The sequence below is a fragment of the Notolepis coatsorum genome (assembly GCF_963971535.1).
Source record: "Notolepis coatsorum genome assembly, chromosome: 9".
Classification (NCBI taxonomy): Eukaryota; Metazoa; Chordata; class Actinopteri; order Aulopiformes; family Paralepididae; genus Notolepis; species Notolepis coatsorum.
Genome location: NC_140173.1, coordinates 115,292,965 through 115,315,837, shown reverse-complemented (window position 1 = coordinate 115,315,837; position 22,873 = coordinate 115,292,965). Strand labels below are relative to the sequence as shown.

General features: G+C 44.5%; 1 protein-coding gene across 1 annotated transcript in view; it reads left to right on the top strand.

The window, feature by feature from the left end:
* Positions 1 to 22,873, top strand: part of zswim8 (zinc finger, SWIM-type containing 8) — a 204,645-nt gene that overhangs the window by 175,879 nt on the left and 5,893 nt on the right. Inside the window, exons 20-25 of the mRNA XM_084322223.1 lie at positions 6,335 to 6,558; positions 7,929 to 8,423; positions 9,877 to 10,069; positions 11,912 to 12,085; positions 12,783 to 12,902; positions 14,848 to 15,026. Of these exons, the coding sequence (XP_084178349.1) occupies positions 6,335 to 6,558; positions 7,929 to 8,423; positions 9,877 to 10,069; positions 11,912 to 12,085; positions 12,783 to 12,902; positions 14,848 to 15,026 (1,385 nt within the window). The remainder of the gene's footprint in view (positions 1 to 6,334; positions 6,559 to 7,928; positions 8,424 to 9,876; positions 10,070 to 11,911; positions 12,086 to 12,782; positions 12,903 to 14,847; positions 15,027 to 22,873) is intronic.

Here is a 22,873-nt window from a genome sequence, read left to right as displayed (position 1 = left end):
GTGTTAGAGAGAGATATAGATCATGTCTGTGTGTGTTAGAGAGAGAGAGCTTGTGTGTTAGAGAGAGAGAGCATGTCTGTGTGTGTGTGTTAGAGAGAGAGCATGTATGAGAGAGATAAGCAAAGATGAGCCCCTAAAGGATATTCAACTTTTAATGGAAGAACAAAACAGAAGGAAAAGATAACTTCACAAAGGCAACATGAATATACATAGATCCAAAAGGACAAAGATCAACACTTAAATCCAAAGAGAAGAGGGTCTATACCAGAGAAAACAAAGTAGCAAGGAGCCAATGGCCGACATCAGCTAAATAGGCTAACTGCAAATAGAGTAGCCAGGTACTGACACCAGGCCACACACCGTTAGCTACTACAACAGCTAGCCGGCCCGTTTGGCTCAATATAACGTTAGCTACGTTAGCTAGCCGGCCCGCTTTGGCTCAATATAACATTAGCTACAACAGCTAGTCGGCCCGTTTGGCTCCCGAGAGAGAGAGAGAGAGAGATATATCCACGGCGGGAATAGAATAGAGTGCATTAAAAACTCACAAAACGTCCAAGAGGATGGAGACAACCCCGTGGAGTTGACGAAGTTCATCTGCAGAATGACCGTCCTCTTCATCTTGGCATAACAATGCTGCACGCGCTCTCTCTAGGTTAGCTAACACTAGTTAGCCTTTAGCTAAGCTAGCTACTAGCCGACATCATCATGGCTATCCCGACTGAACCACACGTTAGCACTCGATATTATAACGTAGCTAAAGCTAACTAGCTGTCCCTGCCTTTAGCTAAGCCGACATTGCTAGCCTGACTGAACTGTCTAACATGCAACAACTTTCATCTTCAGTCCATCTGCCCAATGACCATCCTCTTCGTCTTGGCTGGCATAACTAAGCATAACCTCCAAAGCTGCACGCGCGAAATAGTCAAACGCAGCTGACGCACGCCGGCGTACACATGATGTAACCCCTCCCTTCGTTGAAATCAATAGTATGTCTGCTGCAGAGCCCCAGAGCTCCAATAGTGAGTGTCTGCTGCAGCCGCAGAGCCAGGAACAAGTCAGACACATTCTACAAACGTGTCTAATGTGAAATATATAAGCATATAAGCAAAACTAGATTTTAGGTCTGTGATGAAAAAGGGCCTAGCGGGAAGGGGGGCCTCGCAAAAAAATTAAAAATTAATAAAAAATAATTATAAAAAAAATTATAAATAAAAAATATTTTTTTTATTTTTTTTGTGCAAGGCCCCCCTTCCCGCGAGGCCCTGTGCGACCGCACTGCTCGCACACCCCCTGAGGCGGCCCTGACTAAATCTAACCTAACTTCTGAATAGAAAATAGTCAACAAACAAAAACAGGGCTTCTCCCTATTACTGGCTGCAACTTGACAATTTGAAGTAATACACTGTTAGATACAATTACAAGAAAGGTTATTTACTGTACATAATGTTTAAAGAGAAAAATACATAATCTATACTACCGCTGTAATCTTTCAGCATTGGTCATTTAATACTATAAAATGAAATTCATGGCTTACCAGCATCACACAATATTACTAAGATCAAAACACAAATCATAGCAGATTGTTGGGAGTGGAGGAGCGAAAGAAAGACAATTTGACAGCTAGAGTTGAAATCTGGTGGTTGGACCAATCAACTCCTCTGTGAATAAGTCCTCCAGCCAATCGGAGGAACCCCACCTGCAGCTCATCACCCCCCCCCACACACACACACACACACACACACACACACACACACATAAGAGACAAATTGCTCACATTGGGAAGGAAAAGGAGCAGGTTAAAGGAACACGCGAACATTTTGGGAAATTAGCTTATTGTCTTCTCCAGAGAGAGACAAGAAGATGGAAGCGGACATGACCGGTTAGCCTAGGCCAGGGGTGGCCAAGCAAGTCAGAGACTAAGAGCCACAAAAATTACTGTGGTACCACAAAGAGCCACACCATATGCCAGCGTTTCTCAACCTTTTTTTCTAATTTTTTCTGTTTTTCTCCCATCCCAATTTAGTCGTGCCAATTCCCCCCTCCCCTGTCTTGATCGTTGCTCGCATGTGCCCCCCACTGATCGGTCGTAGGGGGGTTGAAGAATCTATCGCATGTCCCCTCCGATACATGCAGAGTCAGCCAGCCACTTCTTTTCACCTGCCAGCGCGGACTCTCATTGGCGAGGTGTAACGTGTGGGAGGCTCACACTACCCTCGACCTCTCCTGTCCTTGCTGTGCAGGTGCCCTGACCGACCTGTAGGAGTCGCTGTTTACAACGATCAGATTACCACCCATCGACTCCCCTCCCGCTGACTCTGCCAATTGAGTCAGTATGACGGCCGGCCCAAGCCGGAGGCAGCGCTGACAGCCGGATTTCGATACCGGTGTCTCACGCGTTGGTGACGAGCGCTTAGACCGCTGCGCCACCCAGCCGACTGGCACCCTTCCTGTGTTTATAGGTCTCACCCTCTGGCCTCTGAAGTTGCTAATGTCTTTTTTATTTGGGCCTCACAGGGTTAAAAGTACCCTGTGAGACAGACGGTTGCAAAATTACAAAATCACTTTTAGCCATTAAAAAAACCAAAGTTTGTAAATGTTTATTTAAAAAATGTATAGTCAATTGGTCCCGTTGTTCAGCCTCACAATGCTATTGGATAGTAAATGTGTTTATATGCCCCACCCTCTGGCCTCTGAAGTTGCTAATGTCTTTTTAATTTGGGCCTCACAGGGTTAACCTCTTAACCCTTTCTCCGCCGATGACGTGTTAAGACGTCATTCCTCGCCATGCGTAATCTGCCAATGACGTTTTAGGTCGCTTTCACATATAGTTTTGGTGGACTCGGTGCGGTTCTGGGGGTGAAGTTGCAACATTGTTGCATTCTTCATTTGGTTCGCCTGCTTTCACATAGAAATCTGTCAGGCGGACCGAGACCTTCTGAACAATGTCACGCGGTCGAAAAGGGCGCTTGTCTATTGGACAGTGGAAATGTGTGTGTGGCTGCGATCCCGTGTGTGCGCGCGTGTGTGTGTGTGTGTGTCTGTGTGTGGACTGCGGAGCCCTCCAGATCAGCGGAGCCGAGTTTTGACATGGCATTGATCCATTGTTCTATTGAAGCACATTACCACCATCCTCTCGCTAAACAACTTGTAGACCACGGCGTTTTTATGAGTGCCCACAAGTAGCTGTTTTATTAATAATATAATAAGCTGCGCGCCTCGGTAATAATAATAAGCCGCGTTTTTTCTTCCTTCTTCCCAAGATGCACAGATATATAGATGGATAGATAGATAGAGAGATTAGATGCAGTGTGCTTGTTTTGCAGTGAGTGCTGCGAGCAGTGGTAATAATAATCACTTCCTATATTTGGTTCGCGTTTGGTTCGATGAAGCCGAACCGAGACCGACGTTTTCAGGCGGACCAGAGTTCGACTGTTTGGTCCGCGAACCGAGTTCGACGCGCATTCACACAGACCCGAAAAACCGGACTATCGAATTCTGGTCCGAAAGTCCGGACCAAACAGCCCCTGTGTGAAAGCGACCTGCCAGCGTCTTTGAGATCAACATTTCAAATTTCTGTCATGGTATTCATATTTCACCCACGGATCCTTGACTGGTGCTGTAGGACTCCGCTCAACTTTCCAACGCTTCAATACCGCCACCTGGTGGCCGATCGGCGAGTTACAACCGGATGTTGATAATTGTGACGCCGGTGTGTCTCCCTATTCCCTCCGGCCACTCGCTATCGCTCGCGGGACTCCATCTTGACACACTGGATAATCGATCCGTTGCCATAACTCAATAAACAACATTATTTGGACGTATATAGTATTATACAACCTGGAAATGGATCGCATAGATCAACATCCCATAATAGCGATCTTTTTGCTCCACGCTCATCACCTAACGGTAAGAGGAGACTTGGGTGAGTTTCAGCGTTTTTGATTATTATTATCCATACAAACTGTTCTGATCTATATATCACCCATACTACATGAATGATTTAACGTTGGCCACGGACTTATAAACGACCCCCCCCCCCTCCGGTCAACCGCGCATGATGAGTCATAATGTCTGGGACCTTGTACAGTTGACATTTTTAATCTGGCGTCAATCGCTATCAAACTGCATTTGATGATCTAATATATACATAAATGGCTATAACTCACGTTCTATGAAATACAGCAGAAAACGATAAAACATATTTATACTCTAGACCGTATTTTTGTATGAATGTGTGAATGAAAAAGTAAAACGTTCCTACATCCTGAACGATAGCTAATCGATGTTGAATGGGCCATAGTAATGTCAATTTAGCAATACAATAAAAAAAGTTATAGCCCTGCAAAGTAGGTGAACATCTCCATAGACAAATAGAGCTGGCAGACTGGCTACAAGGATGGATATAAGCGTGGCAGAGAAAGGGTTAACACATTCGGGGCCATTGGGATGCGTCTAATATCACTCAAGAGGACCAGCAAATGTTAACAGACTTGGGGCTGTTTGTAGAGCTAAATCTATACTTTATAGTATTGCTATCTGTCCATTCTCATTGTCAATCGAGACCAAAGAGTAGGGTACATCTGCAGTGCAGCTCGGCGACCTTGAATAGGTTATTAAAATGAAATAAAAGCCAAAACAATTTGCCACGGATATATCCGTGCTTCTGTCCACAACGGGTGGAATCGAAACACGTATATATCCGTTGTTCGTCCCCATTGTGTTAAGCCCGAGATATACAGTAAAAGTGTATATTTTCAGCATTACGTTTGTTTACCAATGATTTTAACTGTTATTAGTGAAATATAAGATTATAGAAATCTCAGGGCATTGAGTCGGAAACCGGTGCATATTGACAGGAGGAAGTGGAGCAGCCAAAAGTGAGTGTAGTCTTTTTAAAAAAAATAATCTTTCTGTGAACGTCTAGTAAAAAACTGTGTTGCAATATGATGAAAAATGGTGGAGAAATACACCGTAAATAGAATTGATATTCTCCTTTGGTTCATTACAATTTACTCAAGCCTATAACAGACACAATATTTCTGACACTGGGAATACATTCCCTGAGATCCATAGATGCCCCTAGATTCAGATACCAAGAACATGCAAATGGACCATTTAAAAAGAAAATCTGTAAACGTTTATTCTACGTCCTTATGGAATGAGTGACATAAAAAAATAAAAAATGTATGGATGGAAGAGCCACACATTGACGGGCAAAGAGCCACATGCGGCTCGCGAGCCACGGGTTGGCCACCCCTGGCCTATGCATTGTCCAACTAACACCTCTCCCGAAAGTTAACCGGTCATGTCCGCTTCCATTCATTGTGCTAAGCTAGGCTAACATGCAGCCAGATAGCTTTCTACTGAACGCACAGAGAAGAAACTGGTATCTATCTTCTTGTCTCTCTCTGGAGAAGATGGAAAGCTAATTTCCCAAAATGTTGGCGTGTTGATATATTACAATAAATGACCCAAGGGTCATAACGAGCAACTATACTGAGCCAATGTGCAGAGAAGCGGTTATGATATGGCCCACTATCCAGCAGAGCTCACACAGCCAGATGGAGAACCAGGATCTTGAACCAGAGTCAAGGACAGAAGGCAGACATTTAGAGCCGTGTAATCATAGAATTGAGGGTTCCATTAACACACAAACCTAACCATGTTTAGCTAGCAAAACCACTGGCATAATGACTGATATACCAGTTCAAACGAGGCAGTAAAGTTGCAGTCTGACCAAATGCATTCGATTAGCCAGACATTGGAAACCATTCATTATAGAATCCCCCAAAACCAGCAAGAGGGTTTTAATTGGGGTATAAGTGGCATTGCATAATTGAAATGCCAGTAGAAATCAAAGCTCTGCCTAGTCATAAAAGATTCAGTACTATGGAAATTGTGTTTTTCCAATCTCATTGCATTTCTTAACGGAAGGTATGTTGATATAATTGCCTGTAATCTTAGAACTGTTCTTGTTGTGAACATTATGACTAAAGCCCTTTGATCTCTATCCCCCTGGATATACATTTTATTTGATTGTTTATTTATTTTACATTCACATTTGAATGCCTTGTGCATTCCTCATAAATGGCTGATGTATGCCTGTGCGACTTAACAAAGCCAGACCTCTGTGGCTGTCTACTTCTCCCAAGTGGTTAGGATGGGTCAAATCCACAGGAATTAATTGAGTATAATTTAATTTAAGAGACGGAGAGAGACAGACAGACCCTCTATTTTACATCCACAAAATACAGGCATTAGATTCCAGGACCCCCCCTAATCACTTTCTCTCTCTCACTCTCTCTCTCTCTCTCTCTCTCCACCCATCCAGGCCAGGCCATGGAGATCGGCAGCGCTGCCCTCAACATCCTGGTGGAGTGTTGGGACGGTCATCTCACCCCGCCAGAGGTGGCGTCATTGGCAGACCGTGCGTCGCGGGCGCGGGACCCCAACATGGTGCGGGCAGCGGCAGAGCTGGCACTGAGCTGTCTGCCCCATGCCCACGCTCTGAACCCCAATGAGATCCAGAGAGCCCTGGTGCAGTGTAAAGAACAGGTTTGTAATGGTGTTGTTTTTATAGAGAGAGCAGTATTGATTTAACGATGGATCACTGTCCTGTTTCCTGCTAGTCCCCACATGACAATAACGTTGGTATGTTTCATTAGATCATCTCACACAGTGTTCCCTCTAGGATAGCAGAGGAGATGGTGTGTAAAACACATTGTTTTAGTGTGTTCGCAGGAGCTTTCTCCGTCTGCTGGCACCACAAGGACTCTCTTTATACATAGTTTGTGCACAGTAATGATCAGGGGAATTGTCTGTCTAGCTTACATAATGAGGCATTCATTCTTCCAATTATTCATGACTGTCCTTTTTTCCTAGAACTTACATCACCACACTGTTGTACTGTAAAACAGTGTTCATTTACTTGATTCTAATGACGTGTAACGAAATCCAAATAATATGTAACGTTAATATCTCTTGTTAGGGAATCTGTAATTGTCTTTGAGATTGACAGCTTTCACGCATCATGGTGGCCCTTGAGACGCGACCTATAGAATACTCTTACAGTACATAGTAAGGCCAGGAAGATGAGATAAATGGTGTGTGGAAATGTACTATTTAGGGAATACTTTCTGAGAGACATGGAGTATACTTTTAAACGAAACATATTATATCTTCATATCTTCCAAATGTTATTTATTTCACAGATGTTTCCTTGCGGATTCCTATCAAATGATTGCGTTTACTGTGCGATACTACTCACATTTGCCTGTTGACATCTAACTTACCCAGGCCGGTGCTTGTGTTGTTATAATTGTTGTGCTGACATTATCAGTTAAGCACAACGTCTTGTTTATATGGTTACTGTGTGAATTGACCTGGATATGAAGTGTCAGACGGAGCGTTTGATGACCAGATATGACTCATGGTTGCTGAAGGAGCTTTGCTTGGAAAGTTTGGACACAATAGCATTTAAAACGAGTTTATGACACCAACTTTTCCATGAGAGCGTGTCACATTTACAAGGCACTACAAGGCTGTTCACTAGGGGTGGTTTTAATTTCCACAGTGGCAGTGATATTTCAGCAGACCCTGCTTCAAGTTTAAGTTCTTGATTTGTCAAATACACAACAATACAGGGGCATTGCAGGTAATGAAATGTTTGTGTTTCGTGCTCCGACCTCGACAGTGCACAATTTAAGAAACAACAATGAATACAAGAACGGTAACAATAAGTAGGAGAAAGGTGCATATAGAGGAAACACTCATAGGATGAGACTAGATTTCTGATATTCGGGTCCTGGGCTGAAAATGTGAGAGGATCCCTCACAGAGTCAAAAATATTAAGACAACATATTATTTACAAGAATGATTCTCTCCCTCTTTTCCTACCATCCTCCCCTCCGTCCCTCTCCCTGCAGGACAATGTGATGCTAGAGAAGGCCTGCATGGCAGTAGAGGAGGCAGCTAAGGGTGGAGGTGTTTACCCCGAGGTCCTATTCGAGGTGGCCCACCAGTGGTACTGGCTGTACGAGCAGACGGTGGGCGGGGGCGTGGGGCAGCAGCGAGAAGGCCCAGGACGCTGCAGGGCCAACGGGGGTGCAGGCAGGAGGCCCCCCCCGGAGACCAGCTGTGGCATCCTTGACAACGGGGGAAACATGGAGTCCGCTGCGGTCGCAGCGGTCACCACCTCCGTCACGGCGGCAACGGTGGTGCCAGTCATTTCTGTCGGTTCTACCATCTACCAATCACATGCCCTGCCTGGCCAGGCCATGGCTCATCCCCACAGCCAGGGGCTGCATCCCTATATCCAGGCTCACCTCCCCACTGTCTGCACCCCCCAGTACCTGGGGCACCCCCTGCAACACATCGCTCGCCCCACCATCTTCCCCGTCTCTGGGGCTGCTTTCCCACAGGTGAGAATGGCCTCTGAATTTGTTTTCATCCTGAGGGTAGAATTATCATCCAGTGGTTTATCAGTGAGTAGAATTATCATCCAGTGGTTTATCGGTGGGTAGTATTATCATCCAGTGGTTTATCAGTGGGTAGAATTATCCAGTGGTTTATCGGTGGGTAGTATTATCATCCAGTGGTTTATCAGTGGGTAGAATTATCCAGTGGTTTATTGGTAGGTAGAATGATCATCCAGTGGTTTATCGGTGGGTAGAATTATCATCCAGTGGTTTATCGGTGGGTAGAATTATCATCCAGTGGTTTATCGGTGGGTAGAATTATCATCCAGTGGTTTATCGGTTGGTAGAATTATCATCCAGTGGTTTATCGGTGGGTAGTATTCTTCAGTTTTTTGTTCCCCTGCTGGATTTAAGTCTCCTTAGAAATCATGGGATGGCTATCTCCTCATACAAAAATCCCATTATTTTCAAATGAATATTCCTATTTTCCTGCTCCACCAACAACCGTGGTGCTGCTCAGAAAAGTTATGGAGCCCTATGGGGAGCGGTAGAGTAGACGAGGAGGGGGAATGGAAGAGAAGTGAGTGAGTGAGGAAGAAAGAGAGACAGGTAGGCACTTTGGGAATTGCCTGGAGATGAAAAGAAAGAGGTGAGAGAGGAAAAACAAATGGAGTGATACCATCAGTCCTAAGAGGGAGAAGGATGGAGGGAAGAATAAAGCAGATAGTGACAGTAGGAGAGTGATACGATTGTGGGGGAGGTGAAGAATATAGATTTTTACCTTTTTACTCCCTTTTCCTCCACGCTGAACAAAGTCCCAGGAGGAGGACATGAGCGGCTCTGTGGTGCTTCATGTTAGGTGCTTCATGTTAGGTGCTTCATGTTAGGTGCTAGGAGGAGGACATGAGAGGCTCTGTGGTGCTTCATGTTGGGTGCTTTATGTTAGGTGCTTCATGTTAGGTGCTAGGAGGAACAGTGGATGACAGGGGACAGCAGTGGTCAGCTTACTTGTAGATTACTTTAGATGGTCAGTTATGTTATAGTGAATATGTTGATTAATTTCAGAAGGGTATGGGACTGTTAGTTTGCAGCTAAATGCAGAGACGATATTGGAACTGGACATTAATATTATCTAGGCTAACCACCTGAATGGCCACCAGGCAATCAATATATGCATAACTTCATGTTTGACTTCATGTTTGTCAAAAAGGGGAAGAGGTAGTAGCAGGGAAAACATTTATTTCAGCAGCTCGATGGCTGTGGAGTGGATGACGTAGATGGAGAGGCTTCAACAGTTTAGAGTGGTTTATATCCCTGCTGAGGACTCATTTTCTTTGGCGGGGGGTCGGGGTTTACATGTCATGCTCTCTCTATCTCTCACTCACTCTCACACTCACTCTCACACTCACAGCAGTAAAATGCAGCTGATTCTAAATATTTCCTTGTGTGTTTGTAGGTGGGGGTACCCTTGCAGGGAATTCACCCAGCCTTTATAGGTGCCCAGTACCCATTTTCGGTGGCCACTGGCCCCCTTCCGCCCATGGCAGCCACCGCCGTCACCTTCTCCGGCGTGCCGGTACCGTCCATGACGCAGATAGCCGTCCATCCTTACCACCCCGAGGGGTTGCCTCTCGGCACCACCATAGCAGGTCAGGAGACCTGTGTGTGTGTGTGTGTGTGTGTGTGTGTGTGTGTGTGTGTGTGTGTGTGTGTGTGTGTGTGTGTGTGTGTGTGTGTGTGTGTGTGTGTGTGTGTGTGTGTGTGTGTGTGTGTGTGTGTGTGTGTGTGTGTGTGTGTGTGTGTGTGTGTGTGTGTGTGTGTGTGTGTGTGTGTGTGTGTGTGTGTGTGTGTGCACACTTGTTGCAATGGGCAACTGTATTAAGGATGGATACACTAAAGATGGTACCATCACCATCTTTAATTATCACTAGCGTTAGCAGTTTACCCAAAATATATATAAATAAATAAATAAATAAATAAATAAATATATATCCCCACCCCCCCTACCTGGAGTGCTATCTATCCATCCAGATAGTTTTGGTGTAATTTACCTAGTTCTGGAGATGTCTGCCATTACTCCAATACAATAGAGCTGAATGGCACACGGTTTGTGGTGCTCAAAACATAAAAAAAAATACATTTGAAAAACTGAAAAGCAATCTCTTCTCAGAAATCATGACCCAGTTACTCAAGATAATCCATAGACCTTGTTGCAAGCAGTTTCATGTAACTATTTTCTACTGACCTACACCCCCATAATATTGTATGGCGGGTGTACTTCGGTAGAAAATAGTCCCTACATGAAACTGCTTGCAACAAGGTCTATAGATTATCTTGAGTAACTGGGTCATGATTTCTGGGAAGAGATTGCTTTTCTGTTTTTCAAATGTATTTTTGGGGTGTTTTGAGCGGCACATACAAAGTGCCATTAGGATCCAGCGTGTGAGTGACAGCAGACATGTCCAAAATTAGGCAAATCACACCAAAGCTATCTGGAAAAGAGGGAAAATGTTATTTCTTAGTTTGTTTTCTTTTTTTTTTATAATTTTGGGTGAACTGCCCCTTTTAACACTTGGTAGCTGACATTAGCGATAATGTTTAGTAGCTGGTGTTAATAGTTGATGAAAGTGGATGTTGGACTTTGTATTGTGGGGTACAATACAGTTGCCAATTCCTGGTTTACAACTGTGTGACATAATGGGTCCCCTTTAAGCACAGTTGTTTTTATTAAAGTTCTTTACTGTTTGTTTTTAGTGCTCATAGTTTTAGTGCTTTTTAGTCAAGCACTTTGTAGCTTTAAGAAAGGGTGGCGTAGGGGAGCTCCCGTAGCTCACCGCGTATCTCGGCGCTATTTCGGCGTCGGGGACAACCGTGCTCGTCACGGATCTGGGGTACACGAGTTCGATTCCCGGACCCGCCGTATTTTCTCAGAGTGTCTTCCCCTACTCTACATCCCATTCAACCTGTTTCTGTCGGTCATGCTTGACCAGAAAAGCGATAAACGCTAAAAAATAAAGTTTGAAAAAAAAAGTGGTGTAGAGCAATCAAGAAGAGCACATGTCCAGTGTTTCAAAGGTGTTGGACAGAAATCCAGTAATTATTAGAGTGAAGACTTTAAATGTTCCCATGGTGTCAATTTATTACCATCACATAACTTGTCGGGGCACCGCTGAAGCATAATTTCACCCCCTGAGATTCTGAGACTCTTTCTGCTCTCTCGCCTCCTATCTCTCCTCCCGTCTCCCCTCTTCCCCATCTCTCCTCCCCCATCTCTCCTCCCCCCATCTCTCCTTCCCATTTCTCATCTCTCCTTATGTCATGCTTATCTCTCGTCCTTGTCTCTCCTTCTGTCTCTCCTCCCTATTGCTCCTCCCTGTCTCTCCTCTTTATCTCTCCTTATTTCTTATTGTTTCTCCTCTCTGCCTCCTTCTCTGTTGCTCCTCCTCTCCTCCCTGCCTCTCCTCATCTCTGCCTCACCTCCTCGTCTCCAGTAGGCGGTGTCCACGCGGGCTCCACCATCCAGGCCATCCAGGCAGCCTCTATGCCCATCCTCTCCTCCCAGCCCATCGCCTTGGTCAGCACCCCCTTCCCAATCGAGGATGAGCAGCACAGCCAGCCAATCAGCCAACAGGGCCTGCACTATCTGCACTCTGCCTACAGAGTTGGTGAGGAAGATGAGGCCGTGATCTCACACACACACACACACACACACACACACACACACACACACACACACACACACACACACACACACACACACACACACTCTCTCTCTCTCTCTAGTATATATATATACTGTATGTATGTTTCAGGAAGATTGATTATTAACTGATAGCTTATGTAGAATGATGTAACTATCTTATCTGAATGCCTATGTAGAATGATGTAACTATCTTATCTGAAAGCCCATGTAGAATGGTGTAGCTATCTTAACTGAAAGCCTATGTAGAATGATGTAACTATCTTAGCTTATCTGTAGTTAACGTTATTGTAATGGCTTCATTCCCTTTATGTCCCCTTTCAATACATTCATCTGTGGGTTTGATCTTAGTCGACCAATAATTTGTTAGTCTATATCAATCTTTTTTTTCTTCACCAATGCTGAAGGGGTTGTATCCTGACAAATGCATAATGATCTCTGGTAAGCACTCAATTTAGAGAGGTCCTTCTGGCGTGACTGCATGAGGGAAACAACTATTTCACTGATTTGTCAATTTAAAAATTTCTTTTTTTAAATCAACCAGTCAACAAACTCTTAGTGGACAAAAATTCCGAGACTTTTAGTGGAGTAAGAATCTGTTTAGCGGAGGACAGTCCTAGTATCACTGTCTTCACCAACGCTCTTCTTCCTCTCTTGTGAAGGCATGTTGGCTCTGGAAATGCTGGGCAGAAGGGCCCACAACGATCACCCCAACAATTTCTCCCGGAGCCCCCCATACACAGAGGACGTCAAGTGGCTGCTGGGGTTAGCAGCCAGGCTAGGTGAGTTTACAGTTGATTGAGTTGATTGGTTGATTGGTGGGTTGGTCGGTTAGAATGACTGGGTTTATTGGATAATTAATACCACAATTATTTGAGGGAGGAAAGTATATGTATATGCAATACACAGAGGATAGAGAGCTCATTTTAATTCTGGCCATATATATATATATATATATGTGTGTGTGTGTGTTAGGGGGGTCATTGAGATGAAAAGATGAGTCAAACACAGGTGTTTAAAATTACAGGTGTCACTGCCTTTTCAATTACACCCATGTGCCTCCTGTCATTGTAGATGGCCTTGGTTGAACTGTCTTCTGATCTCTTCAGTTCAGGGATATAGATGTCAAATATTGATGTACCATCAGAACGTCTTCAAACTGTGGACATTGGAGGTTTTTTGTTGAATACCAAGTGGATTTTGGGGAAGGATGATATGGATTGAGATCTTTTCCAGCTAGTTTCTGGCGCCATACCAGACATGTATGCAGGAAAAGCCGTACAGCCGTACCCATTCTGCAATCTGTTAATGAAGTTTTCAATCAATCAATCAAACACTTTAATATTAGCAATATTAGCCCTTTTTAACACAGCTGCCAAAGTTGTCTATCTTTCCAACGTTAATTGATATAATCTTTGTGAGACATCTCTCCATGAAGTCCAGGTACCTGGCGATGTTAGTACAGTAATATTTTTGATTGTGTTATGTTTGATGTTTTGGCAATGATGGTCTTACTTTCCTATTGACCTCTTGGAAAGATTGGAGAGGAGAAAGAAACGGCTAGTGACAACTTTTTAAGCTGTATTGAAGGCATCCCTTTGTTTACTAGTTCTTCTTACGCACCACAACCATGTTGTCCATCCTGCCCCAGAACTGTTTAGAACCGAGGCAGACACCGCTGGGTCCTCAGAACTGTTTAGAACCGAGGCAGACACCGCTGGGTCCTCAGAACTGTTTAGAACCGAGCAGACACTGCTGGGACCTCAGAACTGTTTAGAACCAAGGCAGACACTGCTGGGTCCTCAGAACTGTTTAGAACCAAGGCAGACACCGCTGGGTCCTCAGAGCTGTTTAGAACCAAGGCAGACACCACTGGGTCCTCAGAGCTGTTTAGAACCGAGGCAGACACCGCTGGGTCCTCAGAACTGTTTAGAACCAAGACAGACAAAGTTGGGTCCTCAGCCGCTTAGAACCGAGGCAGACACCGCTGGGTCCTCAGAGCCGCTTAGAACCGAGGCAGACACCGCTGGGTCCTCAGAGCCGCTTAGAACCGAGGCAGACACCGCTAGGTCCTCAGAACTGTTTAGAACCAAGGCAGACAAAGTTGGGTGCTCAGAGCTGTTTAGAACCGAGGCAGACACCGCTGGGTCCTCAGAACTGTTTAGAACCAAGGCAGACAAAGTTGGGTGCTCAGAGCTGTTTAGAACCGAGGCAGACACCGCTGGGTCCTCAGAGCCGCTTAGAACCGAAGCAGACACCGCTGGGTCCTCAGAGCCGCTTAGAACCGAGGCAGACACCGCTGGGTCCTCAGAGCCGCTTAGAACCGAGGCAGACACCGCTGGGTCCTCAGAGCTGTTTAGAACCGAGGCAGACACCGCTGGGTGCTCAGAGCTGTTTAGAACCGAGGCAGACACCGCTGGGTCCTCAGAGCTGTTTAGAACCGAGGCAGACACCGCTGGGTGCTCAGAGCTGTTTAGAACAGAGACAGACACTGCTGGGAGGGTCCTCAGAGCTGTTTAGAACCGAGGCAGACACCACTGGGTACTCAGAGCTGTTTAGAACCAAGGCAGACACCGCTGAGTGCTCAGAGCTGTTTGGAACCGAGGCAGACACCGCTGGGTCCTCAGAGCTGTTTAGAGCCGAGGCAGACACCGCTGGGTCCTCAGAGCTGTTTAGAACCATTCTCATCTTCCTTCTCCTCCTACGCCTCCTTCTTCTCCTCCTCAGGAGTAAATTATGTGTACCAGTTCTGCGTTGGCGCTTCCAAGGGCGTCCTGAGCCCCTTCGTCCTGCAGGAGATCATCATGGACGCCCTCCAGAGGCTCAACCCCGCCCACATCCACGCCCACCTCCGCACGCCCGCCTTCCACCAGTTGGTTCAGCGCTGCCAGCAAGCTTACCTGCAGGTAAACCGTCAACCAGACATCAGTAGACCCCAAGGCTCTGGGAATAACTTAAACCAGCCCCGGAAGTCTGTGCTCATACCTCAGACGTAGAACTCAGTTTTTGGGTTTGCAGAGGAACAATTGACCTCATGATCAAAAGTGTACGTAACTATCTTCGTAATTATCTTCGTAAGTAGTTAGTGAGAACAAATGTACGAAAGATCTCCTCCGGATGCCTGAACACGTGAAAAGGGTGTTCGTAAATGGCCAAAGTGTTCTCAGCTGTGCTCCCTGAATGGAAATCGTCACTCATTCTTCACACATTGGTTGCCAACAACGAGATTTCTCGTTATTTCTCGCCATGCGTTGGTTGCCAATAACGAGATTCCTCGTTATTTAATCGTTATTTCTTTTATTAGCGATATCCATTGATTTTTCATCCGTCCAGCCTGACGATATCATTGGGAATGGCTCTGAGCTCGAAAATGGCAAATACCGCCCCCTATCGTCTCCCGGATGGTAATGCACATCATTGGATTGGATTGAGTGGCCATGTGCATCAGAGAAAAACTCTGGTCCAAGGTTTCCCCATCTCTGGCAAGCAGTGTCTGTTACCAGATTCACTGGGGAGGCTCGGAGCAGCTTTCGATTATGCGTTTCGGACTATAACTGTTACAAAGGATCAGATTAAACCGAATATATATATTTATTGATTGATATATATTGCATAGTATTTGTATATCGTTTGATATCCCTTGTATATTCCTTGTACATATACACGGAATATCCCTTTAGCCTAGTGCAGACCATAGTATTTCATTCTCCTATTGGACAGCGGTCCACAGGCGCCGGGGCCGTGCCTCCAGAGTCAGGTTCAAAGCCACCGTCAAGACATGTCTGTACATGCCCGGCCTTGCCCAGGGATACGAGACAGAAATGAGGTTGGCACTAGATTGTTCGCCGTGCATATAAATATGGCGCAGGTGAATACAGAAGTAGAGTTACCCAATAAGTTGAAGCCTCACCCACGATACTCCGTGCGGTGAAGTATGGCCTGTTTGGCCCCAAAATAGAGCATTGAGACCGCGTGCGAATTAATAACTGAATTGTCAGAGTTTGGCGCTATACCGTCGAGTGCGACATATTTCTATTAAGTCAGTAATAGTCTATTTGTGTATAGTGTATCGTGCGGCTAAAGTTCTACAGTGACCAGCATCACCAACGCTTCCTCGTATCAGCTAGAGTGCTTATCCAGGCTGGGCTGCTTTCATGGCGCTTTCACCCGAGGAGACCTAGACGAGAACCGTGTGGACATGTACACTGGATTAATCTACCCGACGACTACATAGCCCTTTGCGGCTGGATTATATTTGTTTTGGTCCTGTGATTTATGGAGCGGAGAATCGCCGACGCCTACACGTGTTGGATTTACCCTGTGAGGAGACCAGTCGAGTCTGCGCCTCAGAGAGCCTGAGGCCGGCTAGCTTTCTTCACTGTGGAGCTACAGTCTACGGAGAACAGCTGTATTCGTCTGTGGATCTAGAGACTATTGCACCGTCTCCTGTACTTGGAGTCTCCTTAGTCATCGTTGACCAGACTCTCTACTACCGACAGATCCTCTACCCCTGCTGGCTTACAACCGGGGGGACCCTTCCAGTATCTCCCGCTATATATTACTAGTGTACCATAGATATAATTCCCTAAGATTCAGGTTGTATAATTACCTCCTGCGTAACCAGAGAATGGACATTCATTATTGATTTGCCTACGCACATTCCTTTGCCTTATAAGCGCATCCAAAGTAAAATACAGAGAAGTATATTATGTACCTTTTGCTGCAATAAATACTTGATTACACCTTTGTGTGGAACCGATTCATTGGGGGAAGTGTTCATCATATTTATATATCATGTACTGTATGGCCAGTAATTAAAGTACATAAAGCGGTAGTGGTTTAATGATACCATACTTATCAATACAGTCAGGGAATGTACCCCTCAGTTACAATAACGTTGGATCAATAAACACGATCAATATTTGGAATGGCGATCAGGAATTGGATTCATCTTTTTGCAGAACATCTGATCTGAGGTAAGGACTCTATGTTACCAGTTTTGGGTTAATCAGAGTTGTTTTCACAAATACTCTCGATAATCTAGCGTTTATTTGAAAACGATTCATAAATCAGCTGGAAAATGACAACGTGTTTTGTGTATTCCAGTAAATGGCTATCGTGGAATCTTTTTTTCTTTCTAGAAATCTCCAAAACTATACTCGTATTCAAAACGGTATAAAACGGAAATGTACTGATGAAAAAACTATCCGTTTCGTACATGTTGACTGCAAGCAAGTCATTGATAAGCGACGGGTGTATTAGACACATAGTAGTTTATATAGTTATAGTTATAGTTTAATTGCTCGCAAATGTGCTCGTCCTCCCATTGATTAACGTGCTGGCATCCAAGCGATAAATCGTCATATCCGGCTAGCACACAATGTGTTAAACTGAAAGTGCATTCTCGTACACCTGCATTTGCATACAGAAACGTCCCGCCAGCTCCTTATAAGGCACGCAACCACAGCACCATGTGCAGAAAATATTCAACAGGTAGCACAAAAACAATTTGCGACTGACCAAAATTAGATTAGATTAAAATGTATTGTGATTATACAAGTACAATACAACGAGAATAGGTTTGGCATCTAACCAGAGTACAAAAGTAACAGTAAAGTGCAATAGTAACATACAATGCACACACAGGTGATTAAACTGTATGTACAGAGTTGTAGTATTAAGATACAGGTATAAATATCCTATAGTATACTATTAAGTCATACTGGCCAGCAGTGTAACTAGTAAGAGTATGTAAGGGATATGTACAAATATATAATCTAAAGGCACCTTTTCAAAAAAACGTTTCTACTAGTATTGAATATAATACACCCGTGAACTAGACAGTTTTTGTTTGGGCTTCAAAATGCCTCCAAAACCTACTAAAATACAGAGTACATCTCAGTCGCAGCAGAAAATAACTCAATGTGGTGCGGCCCCGCTCTCACGTGAGTCTCCGACCCACACTCTCCCGGCGGATATCAGGGAGTCAGAAGTCGTGGCCCTCAGGTTGGACATTCTCACAACGGTACGCAGGGATATTGCTGAAATCTTTAAAGCTGAGCTGCGGTCTGCTCTGGGAGACGACCTAGCAACCATCAAATCCGAACTACAAGTCATAAAAACTGAATGGTCAGCCAAGATAACAACTTTACAATCTGAGGTAACGTTGATAAAAGTCACAGTGGCAGGAGTGGAGGACGCGCTAACCGCAGGGCACTGACGACGGCGCCATTTTGAAGGAGAAAGTTGAATATCTTGGCAATGAACTGACTAAAACAGAAAATAAATGTGAAGATCTTGAATCTAGGTCTCGTCGCAACAACATGAGGATTGTTGGCGTTCCTGAAGATAAGCTTAAGGCTGCTTAAGGAGGCTTTCAAAATGGAGAAGGAACCTGTGTTGGACAGGGCACACCGTACACTTCAGGCCAAGCCCGGACCGGGGGGGCGACCTCGCACAATTGTGGCCAGGCTACATTACTTTTCAGACTGTACCGACATCCTAAAGAAAGCAAGAGAGATGAGGAAGATCATGTACGAGGGGATGACCATCTCCGTTTTTCCAGACCACACAGCCAAGATAGCACGGGCGCGTGCAGCGTTTAACGAGGTGAGACGCCGGCTCAGAGATGTGGAGGGTCTCCGTTTTGGAATTCGTCATCCAGCCCGCCTCATCATTACCTATCGCGGCAAAGAAAGTCAGTTCAACACACCTGAAGAGGCTGAAACGTTTGTCAAATCGTTGAACAGAAACGGAGACTGAATTAATGATGGGACTGCTTTTGATTTGTTTCCACGGATTGATTGGTGAGTACGACATATTCAATTTTTTTTTGTTGTTACGTTCTTCCCTTTCCTTAGCTATTAAGCGCTTGGGTCTTATTATTATATTCGGGCCAATTATTAGTTAGTTCTACATAAAATTTTATTTACAATTCGAGGATCCGCTGATAAATTCTACACACATTGGCAACCATTAATCTCATATATAGATAAAATAGATCCATTACCTCCTGACTGAAGTTATGTTGAGTGCCATGTGCGAGGGGGAGGGGAAATTATCACTGAGTAGGCCTACCTGTTGTTGGGGACAGTTGGTGTGTATTTATTTAATCTCCCACCTCACGTATTTAGGGTCATACAACCTGGCTTGTGTATCGGACCTAGAATTGCACTTATGTTTCATTATATCCATACCGAATAGACCTATCCTTTAAGAGTACCATATGCTGCTAAAGTAGATCCTAATCTCATGTTTTGTTTTTGTCTTTTTTATTTTGTATTTATTTATTTACTTTTGTATTGTCTTTTTTATTTGTCTGGGTGGGGCGGGAGGGAGGGATATTCAGTAAGAAAAAAACAAAGAACATGTGACATCATCTGTATACAATATATAAATGTGAATGTAATCTTTGAATAAAAAACGTAGTTAAAAGAAAATTAAATAATAAATATATATGTATATGGTATATACATGGCGCATGGTGCACCGTAAATGCAGAACTGTTGTAAGGAGTAGACCATGACATGTTATTTAGTAGTGTCAATACACGTACAAGGCCACCCAAAGAAAGCGGCATCGGATGAGTTAACAGGTGGAGTCCAAAAAAAGGATCCAAATTAACAATGCGTCTCCAGCGTTTCCTTGCTCAAGGTGCACACCCACAGATCTGTTCTGTTAGATATAGGAGTCATGTACACCTCCTGGGAAGCGGGAGACCACGTTGAGCAGGTGGTTCTGTGCGTTGCAGATGATTTGAATGTTGATAGTGGTATTGCTTTCTGTTGAGATATGGAAACGCATCTGGGGAGGGTGCCTTGATGAGATTTTTTACATCAAAGCTCCATGTGCATCCTCCCCAAGCCGCCTGCATCAGGCTGTTGCGTTGTTGCTAATAAACGATTGATTTCTATGGAATCTGTTAAACATATCCTTTGTCTGTTGTCATTTGTGTGGGTTCAACTCGTGAACAGTAAGATGAGCAGTGGAATGTTTCTCCACTGACTCTTACAATGTGCACACTAAGCAATGTAAAAATTAAATAAAACCAATAATAAAAATAGAGAACAAGACGGTATATGGAATATTAATAGTCTATTCCACTATAGCTTCACTAAGGTAGACATCACGATGCCTCATTGAGTCAAGTTTCAAGTTCAAGTTTCTTTATTAGTTGACATGCAAAGATACAGAATACCTTCACATGGAATGCTTTTTTCTGTTATGCTCCTATGAGGATCATAGGACGCTTGGATCATACACATACAGCTCATTACAGTAATATTCCACAATTATTACATTTTAGATAGTAATAATGGTACAGAGCCTTGAGACAAACATATGCATATTCACCACCGCAAACAGACTGGCAGCCGTCATAGGCAGCGCCATTTACGGAAGGAGGGGGGAGTGGGTTGGGGTTGTTACTCATGACTATAAAATGTAATATTCGTCGTATTTATTGTTCTACTATAAGCGTTGCCATTTCTTGCCTGGACACGCTACTATTCCCAAACCAATATATATATATGTATGTATATAATAGGTATTATGTTTCATCATGAATGCATGAAAGGGGGGGGGGTCTTTTCTGATTATTTGATTGCCAGTAACGGCATTCGTATTGAACGCTAAAAACGCTGATCAGCTGGATCGGTATAATAACATTGCACGATCAAGCTAGAATTGACGTCAGATAGTCCCTACCTGTGATCGCAAAAAGAATATTCCAATTGTTTGATCGCCATCCGATGTCCATTTTGTCCACGACATAACCCACCACAACATATGGATCGGGGGCATTTGACACGCTTCAATGCAACCGGGAGAACCGCTCGACTCGCCCGACCCAGAAAACTGCGCCCGGAGACATTTGAGTGTAACACAGGGCAAGATATAAGGTTTCAAATGGTGCTCGATACGCCGTCTAGCTGGATGCAGCCGGTATTGCCCTTTGGCGATCTCAGACTCATTCTCTATGGTAACACCAAGGTCCCTGGATGAATAATGAATAAAAAAGGAAAAACTATCAAAACCCGAGATATCTCTGGCCTGGCGTCCAAAGCAATGCGAGTTAACCCGACTTATCTCGGGTCTGGCGTTCAATGAGTTAAGAATACGGGCGCACACCAGTCTGTCCTATCTACGACTGCCTTTCCACATTCGTAAACCCTGTTCGTAGCTACAAACAAATCTCTGAAAAGAAACCGTTCAATCATGCCAAAAATCGGCCCGAGAAGTTCGTAAGTGGAGTTACGAAGACATTTTCTCGTAAGTCTATTCGATAATGAGGTCCAATGTTTTCAAACTTTATTATCTAAAGATGGTAAGTTAAGAGTGTTGTGCTCATTCGTAGTTTTTAAAGGCAAACGGGTCCAGTTGTCAAAGCGCAGTGGCACAAAAGGTCTTGTTCTTGTTGGGCACCTCAGTGGAAGCTTGTCCTTTTGAATACATAGCAGGTAGGACGAGTGTGGAGGGGAGCATTTGTCATGCTTAGTGAGGTTTTGTTTGCACTGGTGGGAGCATATTATCTTTTCGGAGGGAGAGTGTCTCTCGGGGTACATAAATAGTTGATGACTATAGAGTGCCTCAGAGGGAGAGAGAAAAAGAGGGGGGGGGGTGGAGAGAGATTCACTGGTCCTCACAGAGAGGTGGTTAACGCGCTGTGACAGCCGCAAAGCTGAAAGGCATGTTGGCTGTTTGAGATGTACTACGTGAATGGAAATGTACACACACACACACACACTCTGTTCCTTGCTGTCATCTCGGTCAGTGCAATCAGAGTTGGCTTATAGATTATGAATTCTACAATTTATAACTGTGACTGCTATTTGCTTTGAAGTGGCCAGGGTACGTCTATTAAAGTTTAGCTCAGTGTTCTACACAACACATCAAAACGGCACACACACACACACACAGATTGCTCCATTATTTTATTTGCCCTCCACAAGGCCTATAGTTATATATTCCAACTGCACAACTGTATCGCATGTACCGTATGCATGTAATATAAAGCGTGTGTTTGAATTCATGTCTATTCATGTATATTTTTGTTTAGTATGTATGTATGCATGTTTGCAGGTAATGTAGTTTCATATATAAAGGTTTGTTTGTGCACATGCTCCAAATCTGGCGGATGTTAGGTCTGACACTAGGACACAGGCTCACCTCTCATCAGGCAGCTAATGAGATGAGGTATCTAGGGGTTGTGCTCCGGAGCAAATCTACCATGACTGACCAAGTAATTTCCCAAGTCACTGGAGGGGAAATGGGGCCCATATGCCACCCGTCATTGCGGATATCCGCTAATATGTGTTCCCCAACTGTGGCTTTCTGTCTTAGGATGCGGTGGTGGTTGGTAATGTACACTACGGCTGTGTATTGGCAAGAATCTGGCCATACCGTACATTTACATTTAGTCATTTCCATGACTCTTTTATTCAAAGCGACTTACAAGTTCTTTTTTTTTTTTTATCCACTTTTTCTCCCATTTTTCCATATTTTTCTCCCATCCCAATTTCGTATCATCCAATTCAACCCTCCCCTGTCACGAACGCTGTTTCTTGCCTCCCACAAGCCGGCTGCAATGTGGACTAAGTCATACATAGCACAAGTCCCCTCCGGTACTTGAGGTAACAGCAGTCGCATCTTTTCACCTGCGCAGCTCGATCTCTCAGTGTCGAGGAGTAACGCGTGGGAGGCTCACGCTGCCCCCGACACTTCCTGATTCTACTGCGCAGGCGCACCAACCGAC